The 10,876-nt window shown below is 40.0% G+C and overlaps 1 protein-coding gene across 4 annotated transcripts; it reads left to right on the top strand.

Moving 5' to 3' along the window:
* Nucleotides 1–11: 11 nt before the first annotated feature.
* On the top strand, nt 12–9,768 carry PJVK (pejvakin). Of its 4 annotated transcripts, XM_033231006.1 has the most exons (8): nt 12–1,323; nt 1,362–1,396; nt 2,251–2,440; nt 3,157–3,352; nt 4,835–4,976; nt 6,891–7,008; nt 8,761–8,859; nt 9,370–9,768. In XM_033231006.1, the coding sequence occupies exons 1-8, from the start codon at nt 1,233–1,235 to the stop codon at nt 9,660–9,662; spliced, it is 1,164 nt and encodes a 387-aa protein (XP_033086897.1). In that variant the 5' UTR covers nt 12–1,232; the 3' UTR covers nt 9,663–9,768. The 4 variants fall into 4 exon arrangements, with proteins under 4 accessions (XP_033086897.1, XP_033086896.1, XP_033086892.1 ...); XM_033231005.1 differs by having other exon boundaries at nt 12–1,396; nt 2,373–2,440; XM_033231001.1 differs by having other exon boundaries at nt 12–2,440.
* Nucleotides 9,769–10,876: the final 1,108 nt, after the last annotated feature.

The following is a 10,876-nucleotide window of genomic DNA, read 5'->3' as shown; positions in this document are numbered from 1 at the left end:
CCTCGGTCCCGGCCGAGCCCCGCCTCTGTCCCCTCCAGGGTCCGCCCCCTTCCCACCCGTCTCCGCCCCGCTCCCGCCCGTCTCCGCCCCGCTCCCGCCCGTCTCCGCCCCGCTCCGGCCTGCGCACAGGCATTGGGCTCCCGGGGCTTCTCAGCGCCCGCCCCTGCCGGCCCTGACCAGCCTGCAGTAACTGGCCCTCAGGCCGTAGTTCTTTGTCCTTAGGAGGAGACGGTTTCTTTCCCGGAGAGAGGGATTAGAGGGATTGTCCGGCGTGGGTCTAGGTTCGTTGAGGCCTGAAGTTAACCCTTTGAGGGGAGGACGGATTGGGGGCTGTGTCACTTTAAGAAAAAGATTTGAAAATTCGAAAGGCAGAATTCCAGGGAATCTCCCGGGCCTGGTTCTGAAGCTTGAGACCCCGGATATGTACGCTCCAGGGGGCTGCGGTGGGCTCTTCGGGTTCCCGAGCCCCGTGTTTAGGAACACGCGGGGACGTCCAAACACCCCCTCCTTTCCCGCCAGGCGGGCTCCTTTGTCTTCTGGGCTTTCGTCGCGAGATGGAACGCTAGGTTAGTTCATCCCAGCAAAACGTTAGGAGTAAACGAAGGCCTTTCTGGGGACCTGTGTAGTCGGTTATAATGGCGTTTGCCTGGGATGCAGCACCTTTGGTGGGCCATTGGATGTCGTGTCGCTTCTCCAGGGGCTTGCTAGGCACTAGCTGAAATGCCCTCCTGTGCTTACGCGGTGTTATGGAAGATTGCTTTGCACAATGCTCTTCGTACGAAAGGATATTATTAAAAGTGATTTATGGCCGGGCGCAGTGGCTCACGCCTGTATTCCCAGCACTTTGGGAGGCCGAGGCGGGCGGATCACCTGAGCTCAGGAGTTCGAGACCAGCCTGGACAACGTGGTGAAACCCTGTCTCTACTAAAAATACAAAAATTAGCCGGGCGTGGTGGCATGCGCCTGTAATTCCAGCTACTCGGGAGGCTGAGGCAGGAGAATCCCTTGAACCCGGGAGGCGGATGTTGCAGTGAGCCGAGATAGCGCCATTTCGCTCCAGCCTGGGCGACAGAGTCAGACTCCATCTCAAAAAAAAAAAAAAGTGGTTTGTTATTTTGTTAGCAAATGAGCCCTGGATGCTTGAAAGCAGGTGAAAGATGTTCAGAATCTAATCAAATTATATCATTTGATGCTTTAATTAGAGCCTATTCTCTCTTCTTCTCTGTCTATATATGTATGTATATAGATTACTATCCATCACTGTTTTAATGGATATCTTATTGGAAGGGCTACATAGTCACTGTTTCAAAATATATGAACTCCTCATGTTCAAAATATATGAACTCCGCATATGAACTTTGGCATAACACCTATGCAAAAACATTTCAGCACTCAGGTAAAGTTCATTTTTAGCCATAAAATTACTTAAAAACAGGGCAGAACTTTATATAGATAGCTCTTATTACTATCCCAGTAGCTGGGATAATGAAACAAAAAGATGCAGCAGGACTCCATTTCAAAGGGATAGAGTCTGTGTATCCAACTTCAGAGTAAGAAACCACTAGGTAATAGTTTATATAGTTACTTACATGTAATGTGACTTTATTTTTTTATAAAGATCCGCATGTAATTGTTTATATCTGTGAATTCATATTTAATATTAAACAGTTTTGTAAACATGTAAGATGGAAAATGAATGAAATGCTCTATCAATGAACTGTATGCCATGAGGATTCAAAACAGCACTTTCGTGTTGCCAAAATTCCAGTGTGGACTTGTGAAGGAATTCCCTTTGGACTAGGTCCACTGTAGATTGTATCCGGAACTATTGTTAGTGCCTAAATTGCATTGCTTCCCACAGCGCTATATACGTCCCTTAAAATTGGCCCATTCCCAGTGGCAAATCGCTGTCTACTGTGATCCTTATCATAGACATTGGTCATATTTTTACGTTATTAGTTTTCTGGGTATATTTTAGTGCTATAGCCTGCCATTCCAAATTGAACATGCTCTTAGCATATCATTTTACACCGTTGATCTATAATTCATTACCTGAGCACATGAGCAGAGGCAGTGAATTATACAGTGGTAAACTACTTGGTGAAACCATGCTTTGTATTTTTAAGATGTATAATTATATTTAAAAACAATGCTTAATTTTGTGCCTGATTTTCCTCTTTAAAAATGGATTTATCTGGGGGTTGCAGTTGATGACATTTTGATTTTAATATGTTTGCTGCTGCTACCAAGAGCTTTGTCAAGCAAGTTGGAGATGGAGGGAGATTAGTTCCTGTTCCAAGCCTCAGTGAAGCTGACAAATATCAACCTCTAAGTCTGGTGGTAAAAAAGAAGAGATGCTTTCTGTTTCCTAGATATAAATTTACTTCAACACCTTTTACACTGAAAGATATTCTCCTAGGAGACAGAGAAATTTCAGCTGGTAAGTTTCAATGTTTGGGAGTGCCAACTCATTCATCTGTATTATTGGTAACATAAACATAGGTCATATATGCTACTTATATTAGTAATACATATTTTCAATGATTAAAGCAACTTTTATTATGATGGTAGTATAATAATGTTATTAAGATTAACAATGCCAAAAGTTTGTATAATATCAAATCTCTTATTGGTCAAATAATTTTCAAATCTATCAATTATTTTATAAATTGTTTTATTCAGATCAACTTTGACTATGACATATTTCTTCATCTATAAAATGGAGTATTATTTGGGCTTACCTATCTTATATGGTCGAATGAGATGAAAGTAATTTGTATTTATTTTTTACAATGCAATTATTACAATTGGTAAACTGAAACGTATTTGAAGGGTAGGTTATTTAATAAGCTGATATTTTAATGAGTTACTGCTTATAAACGCTTATTTTTTCTTTGAATTGCGTGGTGGATCTTGATGCTTAAGAAGTTCTGTTGGCTGAATAGAAAATTTGAGTTCCTTTTAAGAATTCTGGCTATGTGTTTCTTTTTGTTGTAAGATTAATTGAATTACTACTTTAAATCTTGGTGAGTAATGTTGCCTTTCTCTAACATTTGGGTAATTGAGTCTTCAATTGTAAATTAATGTGTTACTATATATAATCTATATAAGATAAATTAAAGACGTTTTAAAAATACTAAGTTTCTTCTTGTAAAGGTATTTCATCTTATCAATTACTGAATTATGAAGATGAATCCGATGTTTCACTCTATGGAAGGCGAGGTAACCATATTGTGAATGACGTTGGGATTAATGTTGCTGGATCAGATTCCATTGCAGTGAAAGCTTCGTTTGGTGTAGTAACCAAACATGAAGTGGAAGTATCAACACTACTCAAAGAAATTACTACGCGGTCAGTATAATAATCCTAATATATTTCAGTGTTTTCATTAAATATTTTAGCTATATAAACTTCATTACAAAGAATGCTTAAAACATTGAGGTTGTATTTTACTAGTGTAATTTGCTAGGTATGTTTGAAATACATTACTGGTATATCCAAACTTTGAATTAGGATAGATATCAAAAATCACTTGGTTTAAGTCAGAGACCTCAGGGCCCCAGATCAAGGAGCTAACTGACGAAGACGCAGAGAGGCTGCAGCTAGAGATTGACCAGAAAAAGGATGCAGAGAATCATGAGGCCCAGCTCAAGAACGGCAGCCTTGACTCCCCAGGAAAGCAGGAGACTGAGGAAGATGAGGAGGAGGAAGATGAGAAGAAGAAAGGAGAACTGAAGCCCAACCTACCCAGCGGGGCAGACCTGCCCAATTACTGCTGGACCCAGACCCTGTCAGAGCTGGACCTGGCAGTCCCTTTCCGTGTGAACTTCTGGCTGAAAGGGAAGGACGTGGTGGTGGACATGCTGCGGTGGCACCTCCAGGTGATGCTCAAGGGGCAGCCAGCGATCATCTGTGGGGAGCTCTACAATGAAGTGAAGATGGAGGAGAGCTCGTGGCTCATTGAGGACGGCAAGGTGGTGACTGTGCATCTGGAGAAGATCAATAAGATGGAGTGGTGGAGCCGCTTGGTGTCCAGTGACCTTGAGATCAATACCAAGAATATTAACCCTGAGAATTCCAAGCTGTCAGACCTGGACAGTGAGACTCGCAGCATGGTGGAAAGGATGATGTATGACCAGAGACAGAAGTCCATGGGGCTGCAAACCTCAGACGAACACAACAAACAGGAGATTCTGAAGAAGTTCATTGATCAGCATCCAGAGATGGATTTTTCCAAGGCTAAATTCAACTAGCCCCTGTTTTTTCCTCCCTGAACTCTTGGAGCCGAGCTGTAACCACCCAGCTTTCTTTCCCACTCTTCTCTGGGACTTGTGGGCCTCAGGGCTTGGGGCAGGCATGGGACTGGCCCAGGCACACAGGTCCCAGGGCATCAGGGGAAAGGCTGGAGATTGGGGTCTTGTCTTCCCCAGTTGGTCTACTGTTACACGTTAAAATGATTTGCCCAGCTTAAAAAAAAAAAAGTCACTTGGCTTAAACAAAACTTTTAATTGTTCTACAAAATTACTTTGGCTCTACACACATTTGCTAAATTATTAGATTTAAATAATAGAGGAATCTGTCTGCAACAAATAGAGTCCCCCTCAAAAGACTTCCAACAGACGGAGTGAAACATTCTGTATAAGCATGTTTTAAGAAAATAGAGAGGAGAGACAAATTATTACATTTCTTTTGGGTGTATTTTCTGATTATTAGGATTGCCTTGATTTACTATTAGGTGAACTATGAATGAATAACACATGACAGCAAAAAATGTACTTGATTATGTGTAATTAGATGTTACAGAGTCTTGTGAATGTATCTTCTTTATTTTAGAAAAATTAACTTTGACCACAGCTTGATACGTCAGTCAAGGAGCAGCAGAAAGGCAGTATTGTGTGTGGTCATGGAGAGCATCCGAACCACACGACAGTGTTCACTGTCTGTGCATGCTGGAATTCGAGGGGAAGCAATGCGGGTAAACCACACTCGTTGGGCTTCTCTTACTAACTAAAGTGTTGCCATGGGAATTTTTTTAAGTATTGAATTTCTCGTCAGACTTGTGTATTTTGTCAAATGTTCTGACGAAAGAGCTGCAGTTGTATGGGATTTTGCACAGTGATGTCTACTCTAGAGTATTAAAAAAAAAAGAAATCTTGGGATTCTAAACGTGTAATATAATGCAAAAACAGTAATCCTTATGAAATTACATGCATACTGGAGTCCCTCAAATTACTATTTAAGTGTTGTTTTAAGAATAAAAATTGAGTGAGTTGAATTGATTTTAAGTGGTATAGTTTTTGGCTGGGCACAGTGGCTCACACCTGTAACCCTAGCATTTTGGGAGGCCGAGGTGGGCAGATCACTTGCAGTCAGGAGTTGGAGATCAAGTTGGGTAACATAGAGAAACCCCATCTCTACTGAAAATGCAAAAATTAGCCAGGTGTAGTGGTGCACCCCTGTAATCCCAGCCACTCAGGAAGCTGAGGCACAAGAATCGCTTAAACCTAGGAGGTGGAGGTTGCAGTGAGCCGAGATTGTGCCACTGCACTCTAAACTGGGTGGCAGAGTGAGACTCCGTCTCAAACAAAACAAAACAAAACAAAACAAAAACCCCAACCAAAAAAAAAAAGTGTAACATAATGCAAAAACAGTAATCCTTGTGAAATTACATGCATAATGGAGTCCCTCATATTACTATTTAAGTGCTGTTTTAAGAATAAAAATTGAGTGCTTAAGCTGAGTTGTTTTTTAAGTGATAGAGTTTTTACACTTTGAATTTTTAAAAGCTGAATTTATATTTTTATATTCAAATAGTTTTTCAAAGTTAATTTTATCAATGGCCATACATGCTATATTCAAGGTTAGTTAAATTCTTTAAAAAATATTAGCTGCAAGGTGCAATGGATCATGCCTGTAATCCCAGTGCTTAGGAAGACTGAGATAGAAAGACAGCTTGGGGCCAGGAGTTCAAGACCAACCTGAGCAAAATAATGAGACCTTGTCTCTAAAAAAATAAAAGAATTAGCTGGATGTGGTGGCACACGCCTATAGTCCTGAGGCAGGGGGCTGCCTGTGGGGGTTTGGGTCATTGTCTTTTAGAATGTAGGAGCCTTTGAAAAGCCCTGGACCCTCCCACCGCTATTGTGCTGGGGAAGATGTAGCAGCCTCTTCTCCAAACCACTCCTTTGCCTTCAGACTTCTCTGGGGACAGCAACCACCCAACTAGGGACCCAGGGCCACAGACTCAGCTGATGACCGTGGGCTCCGTGTCCAACCAGCAGTTTGCAGGTTCGAGCTCAGGACTTAGCGGGGACACCTTAGGATGCAGGAGCGGCCAGGAGTTCAGGGTTACAGTAAGCTATGATTGTGCCACTGCCCTCCAGACTGGGTGACAGAGAGAGAGCCTGTCTCTAAAAAAATAAAAAGAATTAGAAAATTATCTGTGTTTAATTTTCAGCTCAATTATGATATTGTTTATCTTTGTCATTCAGTGACACCTAATAATGACTTGACTGGATTAAAACTCTGGAGGGCTTTGGAATGGTAGACAGGCTAGGCTGAAAACTTAAACTCTAGCACTGCTTTCTAAGATTTCCTGTTGAAAAAAAAGGCTTCTACTCCAGAGCATTATGGTTGTGGTAGCACTAATCATGGGTTGTAATACCAAAGTAAGTGAAAAGTGCAGAGGTATTTCCTAATAAAGACCAGGAGTTTCTGTTGGACCAATTGGATCTCTGCTATAAAAAAATGGTTTAATTCAAGCAGAATAATTCTTTACTTGGGAATTTTTTGTTTTGTTTGGTAGTATTATAGGAGATGTTTTGTTTCTCCAAAAGGCTATCCTTACGTGTTATAATCCTTAATAATGTTATATATTTATTCAATATAGTTTCACTTTATGGATGAACAGAATCCCAAGGGAAGGGACAAAGCTATTGTTTTCCCAGCACATACAACCATAGCTTTCAGTGTTTTTGAACTCTTCATATACCTGGATGGTGCCTTTGGTGAGTTAAGGGTCTGCATGAAATACAAATGACTATATTTTTAAGGAGCATTCAACAGGGCATGGGCTCTCTCTCTCTCTCTCTCTCTCTCTTTTTTCTCGTGTCTAACAATTATAGAAGATGCTGTCAGCACTGTCAATCTTATGCTTGGGCAAAATAGCTGGGAAAGGTCTTCCCTTCCCTGCTTCCCCATTCCACTTTTCTGCTTCTTGGTGAAGGTTGTAAACTCTCCACTACCCCATTTAAAATTATAAATAAGAGCTAAAATGCCATCTACTGACAAAGTATTCCTTAGCTTACGTGGGGAGATAATAAATGACTTTCTTATAGGTAGTTTTTGGTTGTGGCAAACAGAGGAGTAGGTAGATAGTAGGATGCCTGAAGTGTTAGGATTCCCAAACCAGGGCATCTAAAGACAGCTTTTCTTACTTCAGTTTTACTTATCATAGACCCAGCTTCCCCTTGCACTCTTCCTAAAAAATAACTTTAAAAGGTAAAAATACTTCCTCCAAAATTGTCACCTTGTATAATACCTAAGTGCAGCTCACTTTAGGTCTCTACATTTCACAGGTCTTTAAGGTCTGTTGGCCAACTGGAACAAGCCCAGGTGTAGCCCAAAGGATCAGGAAAGGGAGTCCCCTAGCCATGGTAATTTACAAATGTTTTTAGACCTGTTTTTGTTCATTTCTGCAATTTTGTAGGAGGAGGGAATAGGGAATCCAGAAATAAAACAATACTACATGTTAAGTAAATTGTTTTTTTAAAAAATATTTTTAATTTTTGTGGCTATATAGTAGATATATATATGTATTTATTTATATATGGGGTACATGAGGCATTTTGATACAAGTATACAGTGCATAATAATCACATCATGGAAAATGGGGTATCTATCCCCTCAAGCATTTATCCTTTGTGTTACAAACAATTCAATTATACTCTTTTAGTTATTTAGTTATTTAAAAATGTACAAATTCTTTTAGTTATTTAAAAATGTACAAATTCTCAGTCTAAGATGGAGAAAAAACTGTACAATTACATTGTTTTGACTATAGTCACCCTATTACGCTTGCAAATACTAGGTCTTATTAAGTAAATTTTAAGTTTTTACAGTTTTATTGATGGTTGGGAGGAATGTAAATGGACTGATATATCCACAAGAATTTAAAATATACATATAATGTGGACTTCCACTTCTAGGAATTTATCCTACAGATATATTTACACATATGTGAAATGATATGAGTGCAAGTATATTCAGTCCTCAATAACAAGAGATTGGAAACAACTTTAAGGAGACTAAATAATGGTGCATCCTTACAAAGGAATACTATGAAGCCAATAAGAATATAATACTTGTAATGGATATTTTTAAAGAGCTGAGGATAATATGTAACTATTTGGGCATAAATAATTTTATACACATACATGTATACATACATCTTTCTTAATGCTTGTAAAATATATGGAGTATTTCTGGAAGCATACACAAGAAACTTAAACAATGGGTGCCCGTGAGCCCCTGAGGTAGAAGACTGTGGCTGGATACAGGGTGGGCCAGAGACTTATTTGTCGCTGTATCTCCTTTTTGTATGAATTTTGTACCATGTGAATGTTACCTTTTCCAAAAGTATGTAAAAGTTAACTTTTTAAAAAATACAAGGAATGGTTTGTACCAGAATTCATCACCCCATCAAACAATAAAACATGAGTTATTCAAGTTATAACATCTTCTAACAATTTTTTTTGTAGACCTTTGTGTCACTTCAGTGTCAAAAGGAGGATTTGAAAGGGAAGAAACGGCAACATTTGCACTGCTGTACAGGTTGAGAAATATCCTATTTGAAAGAAGTATGTCCATTGTGAATGTCTTTTTTTTTCTTTCCTGGCTTAATGCATGAGGTTTTCTATTCAGTAATCCCATCTGTTAAGGAAAAATTTAAATTTAAAAGCCTGGCTGGTACAGTGGCTCATGCCTATAATCCCAGCACTTTGGGAGGCCAGGGCAGGCAGATTGCTAGTGCTCAGAAGTTTGAAACCAGCTTGGGCAATGTGACAAAACCCCATCTGTACAAAGAAAACAAAAGAAAAAAAAATTAGTTGGTTGTGGTGGTATGCATCTATAGTCCCCGCTACTTGAGAGGCTGAGGTAGGAGGATCACTTGAGCCCGAGAGGCGGAGGTTGTAGTAAGTGGAGATTGCACCACTGCCCTCTAGCTTGGGTGACAGAGCCAGAAAAAAAAAAAAGAAAAGCCAAATTATTTCATGACTAGTGGGTTCACATATTTATTAATGCTATTTGCATTATGTATTTTTCATTTTCACTTCTAACATGTTTCTGTTCTGTTTTTGTCTTTTTAGATAGAAGAGTGATGGATGTAATTTCTCGTTCACAGCTTTACTTGGATGATCTTTTTTCTGACTACTATGACAAACCTCTCAGCATGACTGATATTTCACTCAAAGAAGGGACCCATATTCGAGTTAACTTACTTAATCACAACATTCCCAAAGGGCCGTGCATACTCTGTGGAATGGGGAACTTCAAAAGGGAGACAGTTTATGGGTGCTTTCAGTGTTCTGTTGATGGTCAGAAGTATGTGAGACTTCATGCAGTTCCTTGTTTTGATATTTGGCACAAGAGGATGAAATAAAATGAAAAATGAATATACCATGTTGGTGTTGTAGGTGCAGTTGTGCCACAAACCTTCCCTAAATTATCTAGGTTTGCTTTGATGAGTTAAATTAAAATGAGAAAAACAGAAAGAAATTAACCTGTCTGGGTATCATATTCCCTATCTATAAAGTAGTGATGATGATAGTAGTGTCTATTTCTTAAGTTGTCATGAAAATTAATAACATTGTTTATATCACAAAAGATTAACATATAACATTCAGAATAGAGATGTTCTTTCATAATCTTGCCAGTCACTTTAGAATCATTTTTGGGATGTAGTCTATCATTTTAGATAACTTTATTTTTTGTTTTTTAAGACAGAGCCTTGCTCTGTTGCCCATGCTGGAGTACAGTGGCACGATCTTGGCTCACTGCAACCTTTGCCTCCTGGGTTCAAGCAATTCTCTGCCTCAGCCTCCTGAGTAGCTGGGATTACTGGCACCTGCCACCACCCCTGGCTAATTTTTTGTATTTTTAGTAGAGATGGGGTTTTACCATCTTGGCCAGGCTGGTCTTGAACTCCTGACCTTGTGATCCACTTGCCTCGGTCTCCCAAAGTGCTGGGATTACAGGTGTGAGCCACCGCACCTGGCCTAGATAACTTTTTATATAATTAAGAGATTTTTCTAAATACCAATTTTGTTTTCAATCAACTTTCAATTCAACATGTAAGGATGATAAGACTGCACAAGTAGCAACTTTATGGTGTTTCTTTTTTTTTTTTTTTTTTGAGGCGGAGTCTCACTCTGTCGCCCAGGCTGGAGTGCAGTGGCCGGATCTCAGCTCACTGCAAGCTCCGCCTCCCGGGTTTACGCCATTCTCCTGCCTCAGCCTCCCCAGTAGCTGGGACTACAGGCGCCCGTCATCTCGCCCGGCTAGTTTTTTTTTTTGTATTTTTAGTAGAGACGGGGTTTCACCGTGTTAGCCAGGATGGTCTCGATCTCCTGACCTCGTGATCCACCCGTCTCGGCCTCCCAAAGTGCTGGGATTACAGGCTTGAGCCACCGCGCCCGGCCTATGGTGTTTCAACTATTGCCTTTGGTCTGGTAAAATGAGAAAAATGTGTTAATAATTTAATGCAATCCTAAATGTTTAATTGCAGTATCAAATTAAAAGCACACTGAACTCAACATGGGGTTTTGTGTACACAGTTAACAAGGTGACTGATAGTAGTAATGGGCTGCCGTTCTA

Source organism: Trachypithecus francoisi, unplaced genomic scaffold (genome assembly GCF_009764315.1).
Source record: "Trachypithecus francoisi isolate TF-2019V2 unplaced genomic scaffold, Tfra_2.0 Lachesis_group13, whole genome shotgun sequence".
In the NCBI taxonomy this organism is placed as follows: Eukaryota; Metazoa; Chordata; class Mammalia; order Primates; family Cercopithecidae; genus Trachypithecus; species Trachypithecus francoisi.
This window is presented reverse-complemented; position numbering and strand designations above follow the sequence as displayed.

Excerpts from the sequence above, each read along its gene's own strand:
- PJVK (XM_033231006.1), top strand. The coding sequence starts at position 1,233 with ATGTATGTATATAGATTACTATCCATCACTGTTTTAATGGATATCTTA. Across the intron at positions 2,441-3,156 it reads AGACAGAGAAATTTCAGCTG|GTATTTCATCTTATCAATTA; the intron begins GTAAGTTTCAAT and ends CTTCTTGTAAAG. Across the intron at positions 8,860-9,369 it reads AAATATCCTATTTGAAAGAA|ATAGAAGAGTGATGGATGTA; the intron begins GTATGTCCATTG and ends TTGTCTTTTTAG.